This window comes from Xiphophorus maculatus, chromosome 2 (genome assembly GCF_002775205.1).
Source record: "Xiphophorus maculatus strain JP 163 A chromosome 2, X_maculatus-5.0-male, whole genome shotgun sequence".
Lineage (NCBI taxonomy): Eukaryota > Metazoa > Chordata > Actinopteri > Cyprinodontiformes > Poeciliidae > Xiphophorus > Xiphophorus maculatus.
This window is the reverse complement of record NC_036444.1, coordinates 13,690,260-13,713,293: the sequence shown is the minus strand read 5'-3', so window position 1 is coordinate 13,713,293 and position 23,034 is coordinate 13,690,260. Positions and strand designations below refer to the sequence as shown.

Genomic DNA, 23,034 nt, shown 5'->3' with positions numbered 1-23,034 from the left:
TGAGCAAAAAAAAAAAAAAGAATGACGAAGGCTTTAACTTTGAACATGCCTCTGTAAAGTTTCAAAATGTTTGGAAGGAGAGGAACATCGAGAAGCAGCTTTTACTGAAGGAGCGACTCAAGTGAGGCAACAGGTGGCTGTGGGATGTGTTCATAGAGGAGAGAAGAGATAAAAAGAAACTGTAAAGTTGAGTAGTGAGTTCATTTGGACCTTCTGGGTGTATAAAATGTATGAAATGCCATAACTGAGAGCGGGGAGGCCACAGTGTTAGGATGTAGATCTAAGCCTCTTTTTTTCTGGTTTGGAGGGAGCTTTTCTTATTCAAAACAGCCCCACAAAAGACTTCCAGTGAGCTCTGCCACATCCCCATCTGACTTGGGGCCATTCATCAGCCTTCCAAGCCTATCAATGACATGTCCCCATCAGGGCTCCTATAAAATCAGCCCCTTTCCCATGAAACATCAGCAAACATTTTGACGGGTCTGGCTTTCCCCCCGCTGGATTTCTGGAGTCTCCTGCTCCCTTCTTTGCACCCACCGCCCCCCTCCATCCCCTCTCTCTTTCTCCCTCCCTCTCTCTCTCCCTCCTCCACCAACACCGCCCTTCTCCGGGCGAACCCCAGAGCCTCAACATCTCCCGTGACGGGCAGTGGTCAGGGAGCCTTAGGACGAGCCGAGAGGAGATCATCGGAGGAGGGGGACAGAGAGCGTGCACTGAGCCATTTTACTCGGAGGAGCCGGCGTCGTTGATGGGAAGAGGATGCACTGCGGGCTGCTGGAGGAGCCGGACATGGATTCCACAGGTCAGTCCTGGTAAACTGGCCGCAAACTTCTGCTTCTTAGCTGCGCCCTTTTTGGGTAGTGTCTCAAACTTTCTCTGGACCGGCTGTGGAGCATTTTGGTCTCATTTCTGGTAAATAGGAATCTGATTTTTGTATTTTTTTATTTTGTTTTTCATCAGGATCTGTTTCAGAAAAGGCGGTCAGAGAGGCGCACCTGCTCCCAAAGTTTTGAGTATAAAACAAAAAACAGTGAAAAAAGGCAATTATTTTTAAAACAGTTAGTAGTTCAAAATACAAAGGATAAAGCGTAGATATTCTCCTTTGTTTTTTCATTTGTAGAGGTTTGGCAGCTTTCGCAGGAAAGTGTTGCTTGTTCCTGCTGATAAACGGGCCAACATCCATCTCGGTTGTTGATCGGATTTAATCCAATTATTTGGATCCCCCCAACTTATCTGTTCTTGTGGCAAATGAAGCCTGAGCTCCGAGTCTCTGTGGAGAATTAGCTTCACTTCAGTGGATTCACTTATGCATCTCCAAGCTGCTTCTTTTCTGTCCTTTCAATGTGAAAAGAAGGACAAACTGGCAGTTTGGGCAAACTGCGAGGCTTCGATTCAATAAATGCATCCGAAGCAAAATAGATGGGAATAATAACAATAATTCAAACTTGACGTACCTCAAACTATTTCAAACAGCTATACTCGGTATAATTCGTATGTAGTGTGAAAAAACTTTTTGTTGTGTCCTTTTGAAAGGCACCTTCTGTAAATTTTAACTCTAACTTCCAAAAGCTTTTGTTATCTGCTGTGACCTGGACCTTCTCTAACAGCAGCTACACAAAAAAAAAAGTTTCAAAATTAAAGCAGAAAGTTAATAACACATTCCTTTGAAATACATTTTTAAAAATACTCAGATAAAAACTAAAGAGAAGATGATTATTAACCAATCTCGTTTTCCTTCTTTCCTGACCGCCGACTCACTTTCTTCTCTTTTTTAAAAAGGATTTTCACTTTATCATGCAGCTCCCACATGAAAGCATTGTTGTTTTGCTGTTGCTCGCTCTCAGAAAGCACACCAGTCGGGCTTTTTCTAAGCAGAAATCAAATGAGCACAATGGCCTCTATTCCAGCAGACTGCTTCAGTAAATGCGCCCAGGCTCTTTTTTTTTTTTTAAGCTTCTGTGTGTTCATCTCGTCGTCTCTGGAGAACAATGCTGGATTCCTGCCGTCTTGCTGAAAACATCTCAAACGGGACCCACGGCTGCGCTGCCGCCCCACACAATCGCTTGTTGTGGCCTCGGCCTGTCACATTAGTGATGTTTTAAGTGTCCTGCACGATGTTTATGTAAATACAGCTTTTGCTCAGTTCTGCTGCCGGGCGATGCTCCTTCAGTGCCGAAAAGGTCTAGAGAAATAAACCAAACTAGCCATTTAGCTCACCTAGATCTTGTCCTAAAGAAATAGGAGAACTTTTAAAGAACAAATATTGTTTTTGAAATCTTCATAGAGAGCTGGATCGAAAGGTGCCTCAATGAGAGTGAGAGCAAGCGATACTCCAGTCACACGTCTCTGGGGAACATGTCCAACGACGAACGTAAGCAGCGAACCTCCAGACGTTTGTTTGTTTGTTTCAGACTCCTTCACTGCATTCACCTGCTGCTGTTTGGTCGCATTACCAACACAGAATCAGGGTGTTTTCTGCCCCTGTAATAATTTGATTTACTCTGATGCTTGTTGACTGCTGCAGATGAGGAAAAGGAGAATAACAGAGCGACTAAACCACATTCAACACCAGCTACTCTGGAATGGTGAGTCACTAAAATCAAATATTACTCTTTTAAAAAAAAATAATAATAATAACAAAGGAAGAAGAGCATTTAAAACTCATATAATATAATAAAAATAATAGGGAGGAACAATTAATATGCAAGCACAGGATGTCTGTTAAATATGAAGTTTTCACCTTTTTTATTCTTTTATTTATTCTTTTTTTTATTATTATTTATTCTTAAAGAATAAAAAATTTTAACCCTCATGCATTTTTTCAACCTGTCAGATTCCCTTCATATCAGTCTTAAATCAGATTTCTGTGAATTTTAGTTGCTGTGCATTAAAAGCTCACTCAGATTATCAGATCATTTTCAGGATTTGCTTCATTTAAGTCTCAATTTCCATCAGATCTTAAACTTTTACGTTTGAACAAAAACAAGACCTGATTTATCTTTCAATTTTGCTGAGTGTGAAAGTATTCCTAAACGCGTTTTGTTCTTGTAGCGCTTCAGTTTTATCTTTACATGACAGTTCCTTCTGCATGTTTGTTGGTTTTCCTTTGCTAAACAAATGCCCCAAAAGTTGTGCCACTACTGTTGTCATTGCTTGTCTTTTTGACCAATTAGTATAATGTACGTAGCTGTGAACTAGTTTAATTTATGCAGGCTTTTTCCAATGTGCTGTAAATATGAAAACATTGAATTAGTTTTGTCATCTGCAGTATAATTTATTCAAACCCCAGGCTGGTTTGAAATAATATTTTGTTTTACCAAAATGTTTCCTTTGACTGGAAATAATGTCAGTCTTGATATGAATCTTACGTTAAATCTGTGAAGGGAGTTAAAATTAGGGTGATGTCAAGGAGGCCCTCCAACACTTCCAGCTCCAAAGATAAATTATCAAGAAACCAGTGAAAACATTTTTAAAAAACTGATCAGCAATTTCAAAAAAGATAAAAGAGGTTTGATGTCTGGAATTCCAGTAAGGATTCTTGCATTTATTATAAAGCTAGGAATGATTCTTAACATGCAATTTTCTTCATAAAATCTTAATATAAAGCAAAATTGATATTCTTTTTATATTGACTTAGAAATAAAAACATAAATAGAAACAGCCTTTATTGTCCCACTTAGGTGAAATTCAGGTGTAACAGCAGCAACAAATATAAAGGTTAACACAAAAAGTTCTTTAAGTGTCAAAAGCGATATGTAAAAAAATGTTAGATTAACGATAATAATAAAAATAATATATTTTATTATCTTTTAAAAAGTGCCTATCTTTACTCCTGCTTGGCTGAATAAAAACAAACGTAAAGCTAACTCTGCTGGGATATGGATAATTTTGTGGGTTTGTTTGTATGAACTTCTACAATGATCAGAATAAAAGAAACAATTATTTTTTGGGTTGGTGTTTTGACTAAAGACATCAAACACAAAGGAAAAATATTCTTTTGTGAAACTCATTTATTTTTCTAGTTAATAAAAGCAAAATACAAAACAAATAAAAGCAATGAACCTAACTGTAAACAAAAACTCAGGCCTGCAGATGAATTTTAAGGGAATAATCTGGTTACCATCTGTCATGCTGCAGCTGTCACTTTCGAGTTTTAGACAAAATCATTTCCTGTTGACTTTTATTTAGTTTTCAGTTTAGTTCGTTTTTGTTGTGTGCATAAAAAAGATTAATCACAATGTGTCTGTCGAGAATTAGTGTTAACACTAAGTCGAAATTAAACGATGAATAAAAGTCTTTAACATTCAAGTTTATAAAATGTTCACATAAAAATGCTGTAGGGATCCTCTGCTTTCTATATGAGCACAGTCGTTGCAGTGATAAGTTTTACTTTTAGCAATCTAGCTAAAAGTAAAACTTATTACCTCATCCAGAGGTTGCAGCCCCCTGAAATGACTAAAATCTCACTTCCTGATTAAAACAACACACTATAGATCATATGAATTTAGTTTTAAACATTTAAATAAAACTTGATGATGAAAATGCTTCTACTTTCTTTTCAGAGTGACTGAACATGATGCGTTAAGATGATCACAGAAATGTTGGGAAGCAAATATTCAAAATTGCAAACATTGTGCAATGTTAATAGAAATATGAAGTGTTTATTCATAAAATATTAATTTTAACAAATACATCCTCCACCTACAAATTTATAGAAAGTGTTCATGTAAAGACCAGTCTTTCTTTGTTTATTTTATTTTTCTGTTAAATTCTTATGCTCATGGTGTTCCTCAGGGTTCAGTATTAGATACGTTTTTCTTTTCTTCTTTTCGTAATCAAGAGCGCTAAATGCACAATTTAGGAGGAGGGGAAAAACTGTCTTTGCATTCATGCAGATAAACAAAGCTTTGCACAACATCTCTGCACAATTTAACAAGTTACAAACTTCATTACAGTATCAACATTTGAAATATCAAAATTGCAACCCAGTGCTGGGAACTAATATTTGTCTATTTTTGTTAACACCATCTCCTGCTCTGCATATCAAATATATTTGGATGGATTCTTACTGCACACCTGATTTAGATTAATTTGGATTAAATCAGACTAAGAATAATGAGGAGAGAAGGAAAATTAGGCTTAATGGCATAGGAATAAAAATAAACCACGAATAACATTTACGTCCACAATTTTCCTTAAATCAAGCAGGTGTAATTTTAGCTAGCCATCCTATAAATAAGCATAAGAAGTATTTCAATTTGAAAGGCTGTTTTAGATTGCTTTGCAGAAAGTTTTTAATGAGCTATAAAATAATGTAAATCCAAACGATTTACTGAACGGCTTAATGCAGTCGTGGCGACATAACTCTGAAAACTAGCTAAAGATAATAGCGAAGATGCATCTGAATGTTGACAAAAGTTAACAAAAACCATGCAGCCACTTCAAATCCATTATTTTGCTTTATAACGTCGAGGCTCCTAGTGGACCAGTTGTTGTTTACATAATGAAATGTTAATTGATGAAAGGTTGCTGACTGAGCAACTGTCACTGTTTGCTGTATATGATTGAAAACATTCACTGTTTGGTTTGAATGAGTAAAACTGCTGTTCTGATGAAGCAGCTGCAAGCCAATAAAAATACTTTTGAACCAAATCCTCTATTAGGTTACACTCATAACATTTTCTCTCCACATAATTTTCCAGTGTCGAATCTCACACATTTCTATAAATGAACTCCAGCACATATTTTGCCTGACATTGTTGCTTAAAGCTCATCCAGAGGTTGCAACCCCCTCATATGTGTTGTGCCACAGGTTAGAGGAAAACTACGAAATAGCAGAAGGTGTGTGCATCCCCAGGAGTGCGCTCTACATGCACTACCTTGACTTCAGCGAGAAGCACGACACGCAACCTGTGAACGCAGCGAGCTTTGGAAAGGTGAGCTCCGAATTTTAGTTTCCATCAGTGTAACTCATGCTGCGCTAAATTCATTTTCCTGAGATATTTTCATCGAATCTCCTAAAGTGACTTCACAGATTGTGTATGAGGTAAAATAAAGGTTGTAATCTGAGTCATGGTCCGGAGTTCGGTTGTAACGAGTTACATTTATTCAGTGACATTTACTTAAATTTTGGTTGGAGTATTTTTACTACACTGTACTTTTTACTTTTTACTTAAGTAATTCTATCATGAAGTATTGCTACTTTTACTTAGGTAAGATTTCTGTGTACTCTACCCTCTGTGAGTAACTTCACTCAATGATGAAGAACCAGCTTGTTTTAAACAAAAAAAAAATCACCAGACATAAAGTTTCATTTGTTAAAGTTTCACAAGTTTCATATTGAAAGACATTTTTTTCTTTTGCCTGATTTTGTTATTTTGTAGTTATGTTATTTAAATGAATTGTTTTCATTTGATCATTAAAAAAACACCATCATTTCCACATAACTTAACATTTCTGTCCATCTGAGGATGTAATTTATAAACATTAAATGATGTTTTGATTAGTTACTCTGCACTTGAGTTGCTTTTTTAGATACTTTTTACTTGAGTAAAAATATGTAGTAGTAGCGCTACTCTTACTTGAGTGCAGATTTTCCTGCATGGTTCGGTTTTGGGCTGCAGCTCCTGAAGCGGCGTCAACTGCAGCTCAGTGTGAACATTTAATCTAGAGCCAAAGGAGATGTGCTTTCGTCTGTTCCCACAACCCCAACAAGTTCCTCAGCCTTCCTGCCCCCAGCCGTCCCCTGTACCCCGGGCTCCGGCCCCAGCCCCCCACCCCGAGTGCGCCCCCGCCCCTCCGCCAGCTCCTGTCGGAAGATATTGAAAAAGAGAAGGGGCCTGGATTAATGTGTAATTAAAGGAAATTTGGAAGGGTGAGATGTTGCGGAATGTTAGATCAGTGGCTGGAGCAGTGTGGGGTGTCCTTTAGGAAGGCTTCATTGATTCGGGACAAAAAAACGAGAGAGGGTCCGGGCTGCCTCCCTGTCTGCTCATTTATCAAGCGGGGCCTGACAGAAACTTCACAGCTTGGCCCCTTTTTTCATCCCACACAATGGAGAGCTACACTGTTTGCTAAAGTTTCTGCACCGGGAGCCGGACAGAGGAGCCAATCTCTGCAGACAAAAAAAAAAAGAAAAGAAAAGAAAGAGAGAGGAAAGAAGGAAGGAGGGGAGATGAAAAGGACAAGGAGTGAGGATGGGAGAGGCTGATGAAGAAAGGAACGAGTCAAATGACTGGACATCACAGAAGTGACAGGATTTATTTTACTTGTATTTAATGTCTTGCTGAAACACAGTTGCTTCATCACAGCAGCTTAATCCTTTCATGCATGAATTCTGATCCTTTAGGTCAGGATTTATTTGTAAGTGTTTTTTATTTTCTTAAGGCATTCTATGATTTTTTTTTTTCTAGGTGATCAGTTGTAATTTTCTCCAAATACAAAGTTGTTATTTGGAAAATACACCAGTAGATTTGGTGTTTAAGGGTTATTTGATGTCACATTACTTGAGTCCTCTACAGTAGAAGGAGGATCTGGATATTCTTGAGTTGCTCTTTCGCCTGTCTGCCAAATTGGATTTAACAAAAGATTTGGCAGTGTATGTCCAGTAGTTAATAGTGTATTGTATGATCAATCAATCAATCAATCAATTTTTATTTGTATAGCACATTTCAGCAACAGGGCATTACAAAGTGATTTACATTATAGAATCAACAATCAAACATTACATTAAGTCCTGGGCCATCGTATGATGTACTTATGTTCATTTAAAACAAAGAAATCCACAAAAACACAACAAAGTGGCTTTTAGATAGCTGTCCAGTGCAGTAACTGCTATGTATGAAAGGGTTAAATAAATAAAAAAATTATAAATATTCCATACTCTTATCTAAAAATCTAATTACAAGAATTGGAAGGAAAGCTGCTTTTAAAATGACTAAGAATTACTAAAAGAGAAAAGTGAATCCGCATCGAGTGTGTTGCAGAGATCAATACTTTTTATACATAAAACAAGACACTCTGCTCACATTGGAGCATCTCAATCATATTTAGGTTCTTGCAGGTTTCCTCTAAGTCGTTGTCTTGCTGCATAGTCTAAGTAAGCTCCAGGTAACAGCTGATGACGTTCTCCTGCAGAATCTACGGGTCCATCAAGTCGTTCAGCTTCTGAAGCATCAGGCCATCGCAGTACTGCCACCATTCTTTTACCTTTGCTGTGATGTCGTTTTTCTGAAATGCGTTTAGTTTTATAAAAGATGAAACGGGACACACACCGTCCAGAAAGTCACACTTTTGTCTATTCTACCCAGAGAAATCAGATTTATCATGAAGACATATTTCCAGAAAAGTGATAAAGTCCTTTTTGTTCTTTTCTTATTTGAACTCTCACTTTGACACCAGTTTAGTTCAGATTATTTCTTATTGTTGAGACTTTAACACTGAGTGTAACTGAGGAAAGTGGTGAATTCAGTGCTTTAGATGCTGCTGTGGTTTTTTTGTTGCCATCTCCTGTTTGGGTCATTGAAGCAGTCATAGGAAGATTCCCCACTGTTCTATATATTTGTTAATCAATAGAGTCTCAATGCCTTAGAAATGACTTCCATCCTTTTTAAATGTCATATGTTAGTTTTTGAAAACTTTTATCCTACTTCATGCTGTCAGACAGGTTCTATTGGGTCTTTTCTAGATTCTAGGCCTGGAAGTGGAAAAATTGTGCTCATCTGTCCAATGAATATACTCAGAGTGATTTAACAAGAGGGGCATGTACTTATGAAAATAGTCAGGTTGGTTTGAAAAACTAAAAACTGCTTTTTGTGTTTAGTTGTGCTAACTTTGTCTAATATTGAAAACTGTTTCATGATCTGGAACAAACTGAGATTCTTTCTGCCAATGAAGGTACTTGGTGCCTCCTAACTTCTGAGGTTAAGAAGTATTGGGTTGCAACATGTAAAAAAAACAAAAAAAAATTTAGGTGGTTTTTTTTGGCATTAAATACTTTAAACTTTAAAAAATGTATTCAAATGAATAAGGATCTTTTGCTACTTTGCAAGTATTTGAATATTTGCATGTTTTGCATAGAGGTGAGCCATAGCTGGGTCTGGAACTATCCCATGCTGACATATCCCAAGATTATTTATATAAATAGAGGAAAGGAAATTGATTTATTTAGAAGTTTCACCTGAACTCACATTCTTAGGGTTCCGCCTAGTTGAAGTAGTGAATAAAATATGAAGTGGGGTCTCTTTAGCTCTCCCGACACATAAACGTTGATGACTGAACATGTTTGTACTGACAGCTCTAATCTCCTTTTCATAAATAGATTATAAGGCAGCAGTTCCCAGCACTGACAACCAGAAGACTGGGGACAAGAGGACAGTCCAAGTGAGTTTGGACTTTTGTTCTTCTGTTCGCATCACAAACAACAAGCAGAAACAGACACACTGAACTTAAACGGAAAGTTTTTCATTAAGATGTAACAAATTCACTTAGAAGCTGCTCACAGTGGTAGATTATCATGTTTTCAAAAGACATCCTGTCCTCCTCAGGTACCACTACTACGGGATTGCTGTGAAGGAGACGTCCCCGTACTACGATGTGATGTACTCCAAAAAGGGGGCGGCGTGGGTGAACGAGACGGGGAAGAAAGAGGTCACGAAGCAGACAGTGGCGTATTCACCGCGCTCCAAGCTGGGGACGCTCCTGCCAGAGTTTCCAAATGTCAAAGACCTAAATTTGCCTGCCAGCCTGCCAGAGGAGAGGGTAAAGGACAGTTTTTAAGTCCTTACTTACTTACGGCTCCCCCCGTTTCACCATCTCTGCTCCCCCTCTTTGACTCTTTTATCTGGCTTTGCGTTGAGAGAAGGACCTTAAGGATTTATGTGCTGGCTCCTCACTAACTCTTAATCTTCGGGGGGCAGATAATAAGATCTAGCAGTGGACAAAAGACTTGCACTAGCTGTCCGGCTTTTAAAAGGGGGGCCATGATTTTAAATGGTTTGTGTTTTGCTGATCTCTAAAGCTCGTTTTATATCGCTCTGCTCCAGCCTGGACCTGTAACATGTATTTATTGGTTCACAGGCAGATTTATTTTCTTGTTTTTGCAACACTTTTTTTTTTAGTTTCACCTCAAAAGAGGGGGGAAAAAAGGCTGTAAAACTTTCTGCTGCGAACAGATTAATACTCTGTTGTTGCTTTCAGGTGTCAACGTTCATCATGATGTACAGAACTCACTGTCAGAGGATACTGGACACGGTTATCAGAGCCAATTTTGACGAGGCAAGGTTTTGAACTCTACCCTCTTTATGAAACATAAGCATAAACCTCTTCTTGTAAACATCGCCTGCTTGGCGCCTGCAGGTCCAAAGTTTCCTGCTGCACTTCTGGCAGGGCATGCCACCCCACATGCTCCCTGTCCTCGGCTCTCCCACTGTGGTCAACATCGTCGGCGTTTGTGACTCCATCCTCTACAAAGCCATCTCCGGGGTGCTGATGCCCACCGTCCTGCAAGCACTACCTGACAGGTGAGCATCTGTTTCCAAATCGCCGTCAGTCTGATGGGATTACAGCTAGATGCTCACATGCAGACACAAACCCTTTATTTCTCGCTGTCTGAGATTAAATCAGACTAGGCGGCTCCTGTTTAGCTGCGTTAGGAAAATTATTTCTGTTTGTCTTTAAAGTCAGAAGTTGGCGTACGTTTTCTCTGTATGTGGTTGAACTGCCTCCCACAAGCTTCTCCCAGCAGTTTGCTGGAGGTTTGGCCCATTCCTCCTGACAGAACTGAGTCAGGGTTGTTAGCCGTCTTGCTCACACACCTCATAAGCACTACACACACATTTTCTTAAAGACTGAGATCAGACATTATAATGGCCACTCCTAACAATGACTTCATTGTCTTTATGTCAACTAATTTGATTAGAGTCATTGTTCATTTTGAAGATATTGCTTCAATATTTCTTCCTCGTGATATCACCTACAGTATTTAGTGAAGTTGTTGCTGTGTATATTAGAAAACTGTAATCTACCTTCTGTACGTTGATTTTGGGGTAATTTTCTGAATGACCTTTCAGCATTCTGGCATCTAGGAAACATTTTGGTAATCTTAAGTCACCTAAAACAGAAAAAGATTCGTCTGATTTAACGTCAGACAGTAAAAAAAAATGATTTTTTAAATTTTTGTGGTATGGAAAACTTTATGTTCAGCTGTAGAAGTGTTTCGACCTCCTCAGATTTGAGAGCGTGGGTTCAGTTTAGAGATGTGTTGATCATTTTTGGAGCCAATTTTTGATCTGTAGTTTACAAAGCTTTAGGCCACCAAAAGGATAGTTCTGTCTAGAAGATAGACTGGATTCAGGATATTTTTCTTAATCTTCCTGCTGGGTGTCGTTGTTGCTGTTTCATGTTCAGAGTTGTTATTTTTAGCAACTCATATCACAGACTAAAATGGTTCGATTGAGCATGTTAACTGAACTTGAATACCCTCAAAATGTTACAAACAACTCCAAATCCAGCATATTCTGTAAACCACAAAGGTGGAAATATAAGAATAAAAAAAGATCAACTTTGGTGTAATTGATTTGACCTTCTTGCTACCACTGTCTCTTTAAGCTGACGTAAAATGTGCATTTTCTGATGGTGTTTTGCCTCTCAACTTTTGTTTTAGTTGCAAAATGCAAATACAGCATGTTTTCAACAATATTTGTTTTTAATTCATACATAATAAATGGGACTCAAAGAGCTGAAAGTCCTCCAATTCCTGTTAAGAACTGATTTCTTTGTGTCTCTACTTCAAACTGTTTATGCAAACGCTGCCAAGCAACTGCATTGTGACGAGTTAAACCTTTGCCGTCACTATTTATAGACATTTTTCTTATTAAGAATATCTTATTATAATAATAGTGCAGATTTTACCCCACAGTAGTCTTCATTTACTGCTAAATATAGAGTGTATCTGTGGCTTTAGCTTACCTTGCAAACGGCAGAGAAAAAGATTTAATGAGTCGTTTTGATGAATGTTTTGAAAGCATTTCCTTTTACGAATGTTGCTCTGACTTAAGCTTTGGATTGTTTTTTATGTGATGCCCTTCGGATGAAACCTCAGGATAAAATCTCATTAGCTGCAGGTCTTGTAAATCCACTCTGTTGTCTCTCTTCTGCACAGCTTGACTCAGGTTATTCGGAAATTTGCCAAACAGCTTGATGAGTGGCTTAAAATAGCACTTCATGACCTTCCTGAAAACCTGAGGAACATCAAATTTGAACGTAAGTCAACCACAAATGATTTATATTTGCTCGTGTAATAAGCCGCATCCCCAATATTGACCATTTTTCTATGATTTTATTTCCAGTGTCGAGGAGATTCTCCCAGATTTTGAAGCGGCAAACGTCATTAAACCATCTCTGTCAGGTGAATGTCGTGTTTCTGAATGTTTTTATTAAAATCCATATGAAAAACAAAGACACGAATCAGATAAGCGGCACACAGGCGTTATGTTGTCATTTCATGCGGCCCCCAGGCATCTCGGACCGTGATAAACAGTGCCGACATCACCTTCCAAATGCTGGAGGACTGGAGGAACGTGGACCTGAACAGCATCACCAAGCAGACACTTTACACCATGGAGGACTCGCAGGAGGAGCACAGGCAGCTTATTATGCACTGTAAGTGTCACATTTAAAGCTCAATCTCTCACTGCCGCGTAAACAACACACTCAGTGACGATCATTCCCACGACCGGCGGAGTCAAAGCACCGAGGACGGAGAGCAGAAGGTTAAACAAGTTCATCCTCCTCTCCAACGCCCCGCCGAGCCGCCACAATTCAGCTCCTGAGAGGAGCAGAGGTCACTGATATGTGGACGATGCTGCGCTACGAGGCTGTTGTTCAAGTTATGTCAAGTTTTTTTTTCCTCTCTTGACTCAGTGTATCAGGAATTTGACCGCCTGTTGGAAGAGCAGTCTCCAATTGAGGCCTACATCGAGTGGCTGGACTCCATGGTGGACCGCTGTGTCGTCAAGGTGAGAGACGGCAATAAAGATAAACGAAGATTTATGAATGATTCCGCATCCCACAGACATGTGAATAGCTGCAAAACAAGATCTGTTTTACATTTTTGAAGCTTTTTCCTCCTAACAGAAGGTCTGGAAAAAACATCTAAAATAAATAAAATCTAATTCTAGAAGTCTTTTAGAATATGTCCTCCAGTTTCAAGAAGTTAACCAATAAAATCGTCATTTTATTTATAGATGTTGGTGAGATTTTCACTCCCTAGTGGACTACTGCTTGATCAAGATCACATACCACTGCAGCAAAATAAAAATAAAAAATATTAACTGTATATCAAAACTATATATATTTTTAAATGGTCAGACTAAACAGCAGAAATTTTAAATTAATTTTAAAAACAATTTACAAAAAAACCTTTGTAAAATATCATCAATATGCCAGATTTTTATCAAGAAAATCATATAGCTTATAGACACAGGCTGCTTTTAGAGTCTAAAAATAATTTTGCAAAAACTGATTATAAATGAAAGCAATAATATTTTTTATTTAAATATACCAATTAGAAAAAAATCTATTAGAAAAACATCACTGTTACTTTAGGGTTGGCTGCTATAAAGAAAAGAAATAATAACAATTTATAAAATTTTAAACACACAAACCACACTGAGATAATTTTTCTAGCTGCACCTGTAACAATTATGATTAGTTTTGTTTAATAAACCTGTTTATGCAGCAAAGTGCTAAAATCCGTTCACCCCTGCATGCCTTTCTCACTCAGAGGCACTTAGCTCCCAATCCTCCCAGTTAATGATGTCTTCAAGCTCCCCATTTGCACCCATTATGTGCCAGATATGGGCTTGTAAAATTTGGTCGCCCTGGCAACGTCCTCCACCGCCCAGACAATAGTTCAATAGGAAAGGCGTGTCCCCGGGGGCAAATTAAATAGTTGACTTGTTGACATGTTTTTCGTTCCTGAGGGTTAAGCCCCAATATGGACCCAGGGGTTAATTCTAGCGCTCCCTCCCCCCCACCTCCATCTTTTTCTCATGGAAATGTTCTCTCTCTAGGTGGCGGGGAAGAGGCCCGGCTCGCTGAAGAAGGTGGCCCAACAGTTCCTGCTGATGTGGTCGTGTTTTGGTACCAGAGTCATCCGGGATATGACCCTGCACAGCGCGCCCAGCTTTGGTGAGCCCAGAACGATTCATGCTGACACGAACAAGTTCCCAGTCTGCTTTGGAAACCAAATATTCTGAGCAATTTTAGAGATTTTATGTTGAAGTTCTGCAGATAAACCACCTGTTAAAATCCATTCTCTTTACGAAACATTACAAAGCCATTGGAACCCCGTTGAAATGACATCATGTCAGTTTTAGGCACAGAATGAGACTCCCACTGTATGAAGAATTGAAAGTGCCACTGTTTCTCAGTATGTGTAGAAAAAAATTAAAAGTAAAGCACATTACTTGGCGTAATTGCTTTCATTTGAAATAGAAAAGCAGAAATGATTCCTGATGGTTTTCCAACTGTGCTACAAGTACAACTTTAGAGAGATTCAGGAAATATTTTGGTATTAATCATTTCAAGTAAAAAGGGTCACACTGATTCTGGGTTTACTTATGACGTCTTTTATTTACCTCTGCTGTCCAATCTTGGACTTTGGAACGACATCAAACCAAATTTCACCATTTTTCAGTTTCTTTAATTTGCTAATGGATAGCTTCAATGACCAGGCTATCTGCTATTAGCTATATAAGTTAATAATAATGTAGTTCTATGCATTTTGTTCTTTGCAAAGCCATAGCAGTATAATTATTAATGTGGTGTATGTGTGTGTGTGTGTGTGTGTGTGTGTGTGTGTGTGTGTGTGTGTGTGTGTGTGTGTGTGTGTGTGTGTGTGTGTGTGTGTGTGTGTGTGTGTGTGTGTGTGTGTGTGTGTGTGAAAGATTTGTTGAGAAGTAAGTCAGCAGTATTTTTTTCTACTGTAGGTTGGGTTGGTTAAAAAGGTCCAACATTCTGTTCTTTCAAGTGATGACTTTTTGTTTCTCTTTCAAAGTTCAGACTTGCAAATTGTATCTTTTTAAGTGAAAATAGGACCCAAGCATGTAGGTCCTGAACTGTTTACCTCCCTTGAAAATGTATTAAGAAGTTTGTTCCTAGGACGAAATGAGGCAGGCATGTAAAGGGAATAAAAGCTTTGAAAAAAAACATTTAATCTGTTTTTATTGACATTTTACTGAAAATTAAAGTTAATTATGTTCTCTATAATCAAGGAAACAATCTCTACTGGCTTTACATTAATCAACTCTTTCTTCTCATGGTAGTCATGGTTTTTACATACTTTCACTGGTATTTTGTCCTTTTATCTTTACCGATGAGCTCCAAGTCTTCAGTGTTGGAAAGCCTTCTTGCCATCACCCGAATCTTTAGCTTCCTCCCAGATTCTCCATCAAATTTAACTTGGGATTCTGGCTGGGCTGTTCCAGTGGCTGCCTTGTTTTTTACAACCTGTTGTGCACAAGCCAACGTTAGAACGCAGCAGTAAAAGTGAAAGAGGCACAAAAACAGACTTCTCTGTCTTATACTCGCCCTTTCTTTGAATATGAAAGACACAGCTGGTAGCGGTGTTTTGATAAAGCAGGTCTCTGTGCACAAACAGCTAATTAACAAAGACCACCCCTCCCCTTTCCCGAGGCATTTGACTGTTTTTTACCCCATTTTATGAGTGTCCAGGATTGCGCCCCGCTCCCCTGAATGACCAAAAGTGTTTTTATTATGCGCACGGCGGCGGCACAATGACACGTTTGTGATGCTGCTGCCTCATCTGCTCCCTGTGACATCTGGGGTCAGCCGACATATTTCTGAGGCTGAGTTGGTTCGTTTTTTAATGACGGCGAGCCTCCTGTCAGGATGTGAAGTCATCACCGCTCAGACAGTCGTCGTTTATTTCATTAGTTTTCCTATCTGTAAAAAAGTTTCGTGGTTTTAGCAGGAAGAGATAGCATGTTGTGTTTTTGTGTCTGCAGGGTCCTTCCACCTGATCCACCTCATGTTTGATGATTACGTTCTCTACCTGCTGGAGTCGCTGCACTTCCAGGAGAGGGCCAACGACCTGATGAGGGCCATGAAAGGGGAGGGGAGCACAGGTGAGGCCTCAAACACTGAGCTACCTGTGAAGAGTAAAGCTACACAAAGTCATCTTAAGTCAGGAATGTTATTTACTGTTTCTGTATTACTTTCTTCAAACACCAAAATTATTTTGCTGTTAAATTATTTGGTAACACCCAGATGATGATGTAATGTCTTGATAGACTTCAGATAGGTTAGGTTAACATCATTTGAGTAAATTAGAGGAACACCTGGGATTGTATTTTGGCAATATTTCAAACACGGGTGACATCATGGAAAATCTGAAGAAATTAGACTAGATACCGGAAAGAGATTCGGTTCATCCTTTGATATAATTTCCATATGTCTGAATGTGTTTTGATGTAAAAGATCCTCACTGTTAGCCACAGCGAAACAAGCCCTGCACAAACATGGACTGAAAGGCCACTCCGAGAAAAAGAAGCAATTACAAAGTCAAAACAATATGAAAAGTAAGATTAAAGTTTGAAAATGCACTCGGGGACAAGCATTTTTATTCTTGAAGATGTATCCTGTGGACTCATGAAGCCAAAAAAACCTTTTTGAGTTTGTTTTTTTGTTTTTTTTTATTTATCAGGTGCTTTTGGGATGCTGTATCAACCAGCTTTTGAGAATCATTGGCAAGACTTGCAAGCTGATGTTCAGAAAGGCCCTCTGTCCAATCTGAGAGCAATTGAGCAAATTTTTAAAGAAAAATTAGTGAAAATCAGAGTTTCTGTGGAGACGTCCAGCAAATCTTGATTCCACAAATGTGTCCTCTCCTGACTCTTTCAGCAGAGCAAGAGGAAGAATTCACGCTGACAGAAACCAGCCCCACCTCCCCATCTCCGGGGTCCTACTCTCCCGCCCGCTCCGTCCAATCGGTGGACATCTCGTCGGCCAGCTCCCCCACTGCCGCCCTGTCCCCAGAGTACACAGGGGTCACCGCTTCCACAGGTGAGACAGGACAGAAAACGAAGTGGCTCAAAATGCTCCACGTTATTTAGCTACTCCGCGCCGAAACGTTTGTTTCTGTGTCTGCCAGGCGCTGTTCAGTCATATACCTGGTCCCTTACATACACAGTGACCACAGCGGGCGGCTCCGCTCCGGAGGCTGGGCAGCAGCTGTCCTGCATGAGGAGCAGCGCTCCCGTCCCACCGCCGTCCTCCGCCCACAGGATGCCGGTGTACGCCCACAGGGAGGAGCACGGGTAAATACCACCCTGGTGTTAAATGCACCCACAGGAAATTTAACTGGTTTCACTGCTAATCAGACACGTCTTGCTGCTGTTCTTGTCTCAGATACAGCGGTAGCTACAACTATGGCAGCTACACCAACCAGCACCCCCACTCCATCCAGAGCCAGTACCCGAGCCTGGCCCACGAGCCGGCCATCCCCGCCCCACTTCACTACTCCGCCTACCACCGCTCCTCTGCACAGGTCAGTGCTGCACAGGCAGGATCGGGTTAGCTCACTGTTTGAATAATTTTTTAAAAATTTACTTTGAAGCACACCTAAACGTTTGTTTAAAATACCAAAGAGTCACAATGTTCCAGATGCGTATCCGTATTTTATGGGTTTCTCTTTTATTTAAACAGTTAAGTTGATGGAAAAAGATAAAAGTCAGACATCTAGGCACCAAAGCTGAGTAACGTTAATGTATGTTAGACTCACCGAACCTGGAGTTAGTATTTAATTTATAAAATGACAAATAAAGCAAAATGTGTGAAGAGATGAAGCTTTCAGATGCGTGCCCCAAGATAAACCTGTTTGTAAACATGAGAACATCCTCACTGTTAAAGTCCTACTTTAAAAAGAAGAATTCATAGAAATGTATTTTAAATGAGACAATGAAAAGCTTTTAACTAATTAAAATAATTTATTTTGTGTAATAAAGTTTTCAGTCTGCAGCTTAGCTAAGTTGCAAATCTTCAGTGCTTTTAAAGAAAGTATTTCTTCTGTACTATAAAATGTAACTTTTCAAATTATTTGTAGCAATTTCAAGTCGCGTTAACATTTACTTTACCTTCCAAATCTATTCACATAATTTACACTTTTTCACATTTTATGTTGCTGCAACAGACCAACATAAAGTGGCGCATTACTGTGAAAATGATTCCTGGTTTACAGCTTTTCATCTAAAGAGAAATCTGAAAAGTGTGGCATATATTATTCAGCCCTGTTTTTGTCTGTTGCCCCTAAATAAAATCCAGTAGGACCACTTTCCTGAGGAAGTCACTTGTGTTTAACGTAATCTTCTTAAATCCTGTTATGTGACACCATTAGAGAACAAACAGCTTCAAGAAGAAAGGAAGTTATAGAGAAATTTAAAGCAGGGTTAGATTATAAAACATAATCTCAAGCTGTGAACATTTCACATAATTCTCTGAGAATGGAAAGCGTTTAGGACAACGACAAGCCGTCATCCTAACCCACTTCACAAAGATGGCGTTCATCATCTTCTTTTGACAAGAACGTCAAAAGAAGTCTTGTTTGCAAGCTACCCTGGTCACATGAGACATATATCTGAATTTTTTTGCCTGAAGTTAAAGGGATAAGTTCAGCAAAAAACTTAACCTTGCACAATGTTTAGAACGCACAATCCTTACTGTGAAACATGCTGGTGGCAGCGTCATGCTGTGGGGATCCTTCTCCTCACCAGAGGCAAGAAAGCTGGGAAGAAGTATGGAGCTACATCCAGGGTAATAATGGATAGAAACCTGGTGGTCAGGCTGAATCACTTAAAGTCCAGCTCTAAATCCAACAGAGAATTTGTGACAAGACTTGACAACTGGTGTTTAACTCTCTTAGTTTCACGTTTGAAATCTCCACCTTATTTTAATTGTACGCAGTTCTGTAAATGCCTTGTGAGTAAATATACCTGCCAATTTATCCATAAAAACTGAAACTTTCAATATCTATAAAGTTATTTTTGCAAGTTACCGTCTATTAAAAGACTGCCTCTCAGATTAATTTCACTCCCGGCTACCGCTGGGGTGAAATTACCGTAATAACCCGACATTGGCTGGAAAGCGGAACGTCTCCCCCCCTTTAGAAACCGTCAGATAGCGCAAAGTGTGGCAGAATTACGGTACTGTAAATTTGGCTGGATTGTCATCAACACACTCTCCATCCTATCTGACTGAGCCTGGAAAAAATTATTTGTTCTTTATTTCACAATTCTGGACTACTTTGTGTTTGTTTATCTCATAAAATCCCATTAAGATGCTTTGGAGTTTGTGGTTGTATTGTGATAAAATGTGCAAAGGTTCAGGTGATATTTAGGTGGTGGATTGTCCACCAGGAGAATACACACACATCTCCCATCTGCTCGGTTTTAATGTATTCCAGGTTGTTAATTTATCTGAAATCTACAAGAAACTCAGCTTGATTAACTGCAAAAGAAATCGGTTTGGTATCTTTATTGTTTTAAACAAAAGATTTAAATATAAATCTTCGGTCCTTGATGTTGCCGTTCCTGCAGCTTGTGGTGTAAATTCGCTCTTTTGGTGGTAATTTCCTGTCGATGGAGCGCCAGCCTCCGCTGCTTTTATGATGTGGGGGGGGGGCAATCGGCCGGACTTCAGAGCTCGCAGTGTTTCTAAACGTTTCTGAATCAAACCCTCTCCGCTCGGCGGAAGCAGACAGTGAAAGGTGGCTCTACCAGGGGCCAAGAGGGGCCCCGCTCTGTTACTCCTCCTTCCAGCTCTCAATGGTCTCTTCATGTGTTTGAGCCAGCAGCCTCAGAGTGGGGCAGAAGGGGCGTTTATTAAAATATTGTTATGCAACGACCCCTTCTTTGCCTGTGAACAAGAGGCAGCTGAGGAGTCTGCTCTGCTCTGACCATCTTTTTCCGTGCCGTGATCCTTCATAATGGAATCGACTGTCGTGTTTATATTTAGCCAGAAAAAGGGGAAAGACTCCTACTTCCACTTTTCTGTTTTAGACCCGTCTGAGCTTAAATGAAGCACAATGACTCCACTTTGTCAGAGCAAGAGGTCGGGCATGGAGCTACAACCTCATCCGGATCCACATCTGTCCATAGTATTTTTATCGCCAGGCAGATTAACTCATTGTTCTTTGTGCGCCGTCACCACAGGCAACGCAAATAACAAATAGAAAAGCCATTTTTTAAGGAAAATACTTTTTTTTTTTTTTAAGAGGCTTAATTTTTCTGTTTTGACCATTTTTGGCACAACTTGTGAGACAATTTCCCCCGACAGGAAATTACCATCGACGGGGTCGGCTCACATAAACAGGTTCACATATGAGACGACACCGAAGTCTCAGAAAGGAGGGAGTTTACTGATGCAAGCTTTTCATGCTTCCTTCAAGGTTTTAAATTGGTGTTTTGTTGATGTGTAAGAAAAAAGCTTATCATCAATCTAAACTTAAGGACTACAGGTAGAAGAATTCAGCATAACGATTTAGTTATTTTTTTTTTTATAAATTCAGAATATTTTTACCATTTTTATTGATTCAGATATACATTTGGATCTATATTTGGTTTGTTTTATTTTATTGTGATGATTATTTAGTTTTGTTGTTGCTAATAATGCTGTGGTGTGAAAAAGTGTTTGCCCCTTCCCGATTTCCAGGTTATTTGCATGTTTTCCACACTTGGCTGTTTCAGGACATCAAACCAATTTAAAAATTAGTCAAAGACAACACAAGTGAACACGAAATTCAGTCTTTAAATTTATTTCCCTGTTTATTTATTTTTATGTCAAAGATCAGTTCTAAACCTTATTTAATTGCTTATAAAATAATTATTGATTAATTATTATTGTCTTTCTCCTCCTCAGTACCAGCTCAACAGCCAGATGCCCCGCATGGAGCCGTGCCTGATGGGCAGCACTCCTCGGTTGCACCCTGCGCCCATCGCCCCCCGCTGGCCAGATGTGTCTCCTGCTAACAGCTGTTACTCCAGCCCGCCTATGCATTCCTCTCGCTATGCCACCTCTGGGGACATGTACTCTCCTCTCGGCCCTCGCAGAAACTCGGAGTACGAACACTCTCAGCATTTTCCAGGCTTTGCCTACATCAACGGAGAGGCCACTACAGGCTGGGCCAAATAGGGTTTGATAACTCCTTACCTGATAAACCGGCAGCTGCAGTCTCTGAACTCTCACAAAGACAAAGAGGAAAGGGAAAGAAATCGAGGCCGGACTGACAAGTTTGAAGAGGCGTGTTACATCGGTCGCCCTGATGATTGTGGTGTCACCCGACCAGATCTCCGATTAATCATTTCCTCCATCAAACACTTGATGGAGGAAAACAAATCATATTGATTGTCTGAACCTGCAGCAAAATCATATAAAGAGTGCAATGCTGCTGCCAAGCTGTGCCTTTGTTTTAAGGAATGTACACCTCAGCCAGAGTTGCCCTTGCTGCTCTCAGTGCTGTGTTTGGATACCGGTGCAGCTGCAGGTTTTCCTGCAGGCGTTGCTCAGCACTGTTGCAGCATCTCGTCGCGATGAGCTGCACCGCCTTAACCATCTCCTGGGACTCCAGGTCTGTGACTCTGAGCTGACAACCATCACGTGTTTCCATCTCAGATAGTTAACTTAAACACAACACATGTATCCTGTCGCAAGCTTTTCTGCTGTTTTTCTGTGACTATATATCTATAAAGATAGGTATATATATATATAAGTATTTTCTGTAACTTTGTAACATGGTGTAATGCTATATTTTCTATGTCGTCTCTGTTTTGTATGGTTAGTAAAGGATGCATTAACTTAGGGTTGTGTGTTTTATAATGCACTCAAAGCTACGGAGGACCTATTACCCTATGGGTATTTATTAAAAAGGGAAATATCAAAGTGTACAGTAACATGAAGTCACTTTTCTGTAAATAAAAAGCACTGGAGAGCATCTGTGGTGACAGTTAAATTATGTTGGAAATATTCCGCCCTCATAAATAATTCAACAATTCAAAACAGCGAGTCATTTTTTTTTCTGCTGTTTTCATGAGTTTTATGTTGAGAAAACCCAACACATAGCCACTTTTTGTTCAAATATACATAATAGCGTATTTGGCCTTCACATAGTTCTGTTCTGGCTTTGGTCACACCTAAAACAATACCAACAAGTTTAGGATCAGACCAGTGTACCCAAAGTAAATAGTTACATTTGTTAAAGGAAAAGGCCAAAATGGTGCCCTTGTTAAATCCAGGAAAAACTGTCTGACTGCATTTTTTGGAAAATTGTTTCTTTTTTTCAGTCGCCACACCTAAAGCCTGATTGTTGCCAGAGTTGTAGAGATAAGAAGTTACTTAAACGAAACCTGTTTGACAACATGAAGTCACAAATAAAAGAGAATGTGGGACAGTCACCAACTAACCAAAATCACTCAGAATCCTTTGGCAACTAAACCAAGAAGGTCACAAAAGAACCCAAACAATATGTGAAGCAAAACTGGCTTCACTCTTCCCAGTTAAGAGCTGCGTCTATGATTAAACAGTAAGAAAGAGAAACTGGGCAGAAACTGCATCCGTGTTACAGTGATCATACAAAATCCTGGCGAATGCCTTCCAAAAAACATCTTGATTAACCTCAGCACTTTTGGCAAAATACTACATTAACTGATGAGAAAACAATGGATTGCTTTGTAAAGTGTGCATCTTATTACACCTAATGTAAAACTAAGATGATTTCAGAAAAATGTCATCACACCATCAGTTAAACACAGTTGTGCTGGTATAATTTTCTGGGACTGATTTGTTGCTTCAGGATCCCGGACAGCATCATGATGGAACCATGATTTACGCCTTTAGCTAGTAAATCTTGAATATGTTTGTGACCTTAAGCTCATTAGAGTTATGTAGCAGGACAATCCTCCAAAGCACCAAAAAACTTTATCTTTAAATCAGATTTAGATGCTGTGGCATCACCAGAAACTG

The 23,034-nt window shown here is 39.4% G+C and overlaps 1 protein-coding gene across 3 annotated transcripts; it reads left to right on the top strand.

Moving 5' to 3' along the window:
* Window positions 1-24: 24 nt before the first annotated feature.
* On the top strand, window positions 25-22,071 carry rfx4 (regulatory factor X4). 3 transcript variants are annotated; one of them, XM_023346989.1, is made up of 18 exons: window positions 25-802; window positions 2,285-2,371; window positions 2,525-2,585; window positions 5,813-5,936; window positions 9,320-9,381; window positions 9,546-9,759; window positions 10,198-10,275; window positions 10,357-10,520; window positions 12,161-12,261; window positions 12,348-12,406; window positions 12,516-12,660; window positions 12,922-13,016; window positions 14,073-14,190; window positions 16,029-16,148; window positions 16,927-17,085; window positions 17,174-17,339; window positions 17,431-17,569; window positions 20,935-22,071. In XM_023346989.1, exons 1-18 carry the CDS (start codon window positions 760-762, stop codon window positions 21,205-21,207), a joined length of 2,208 nt encoding a protein of 735 aa, XP_023202757.1. In that variant the 5' UTR covers window positions 25-759; the 3' UTR covers window positions 21,208-22,071. The 3 variants fall into 3 exon arrangements, with proteins under 3 accessions (XP_023202757.1, XP_023202763.1, XP_005802317.1); XM_023346995.1 differs by having other exon boundaries at window positions 26-802; window positions 16,924-17,085; window positions 17,213-17,339; XM_005802260.2 differs by having other exon boundaries at window positions 26-802; window positions 16,924-17,085.
* The last annotated feature ends 963 nt before the right edge of the window (window positions 22,072-23,034 follow it).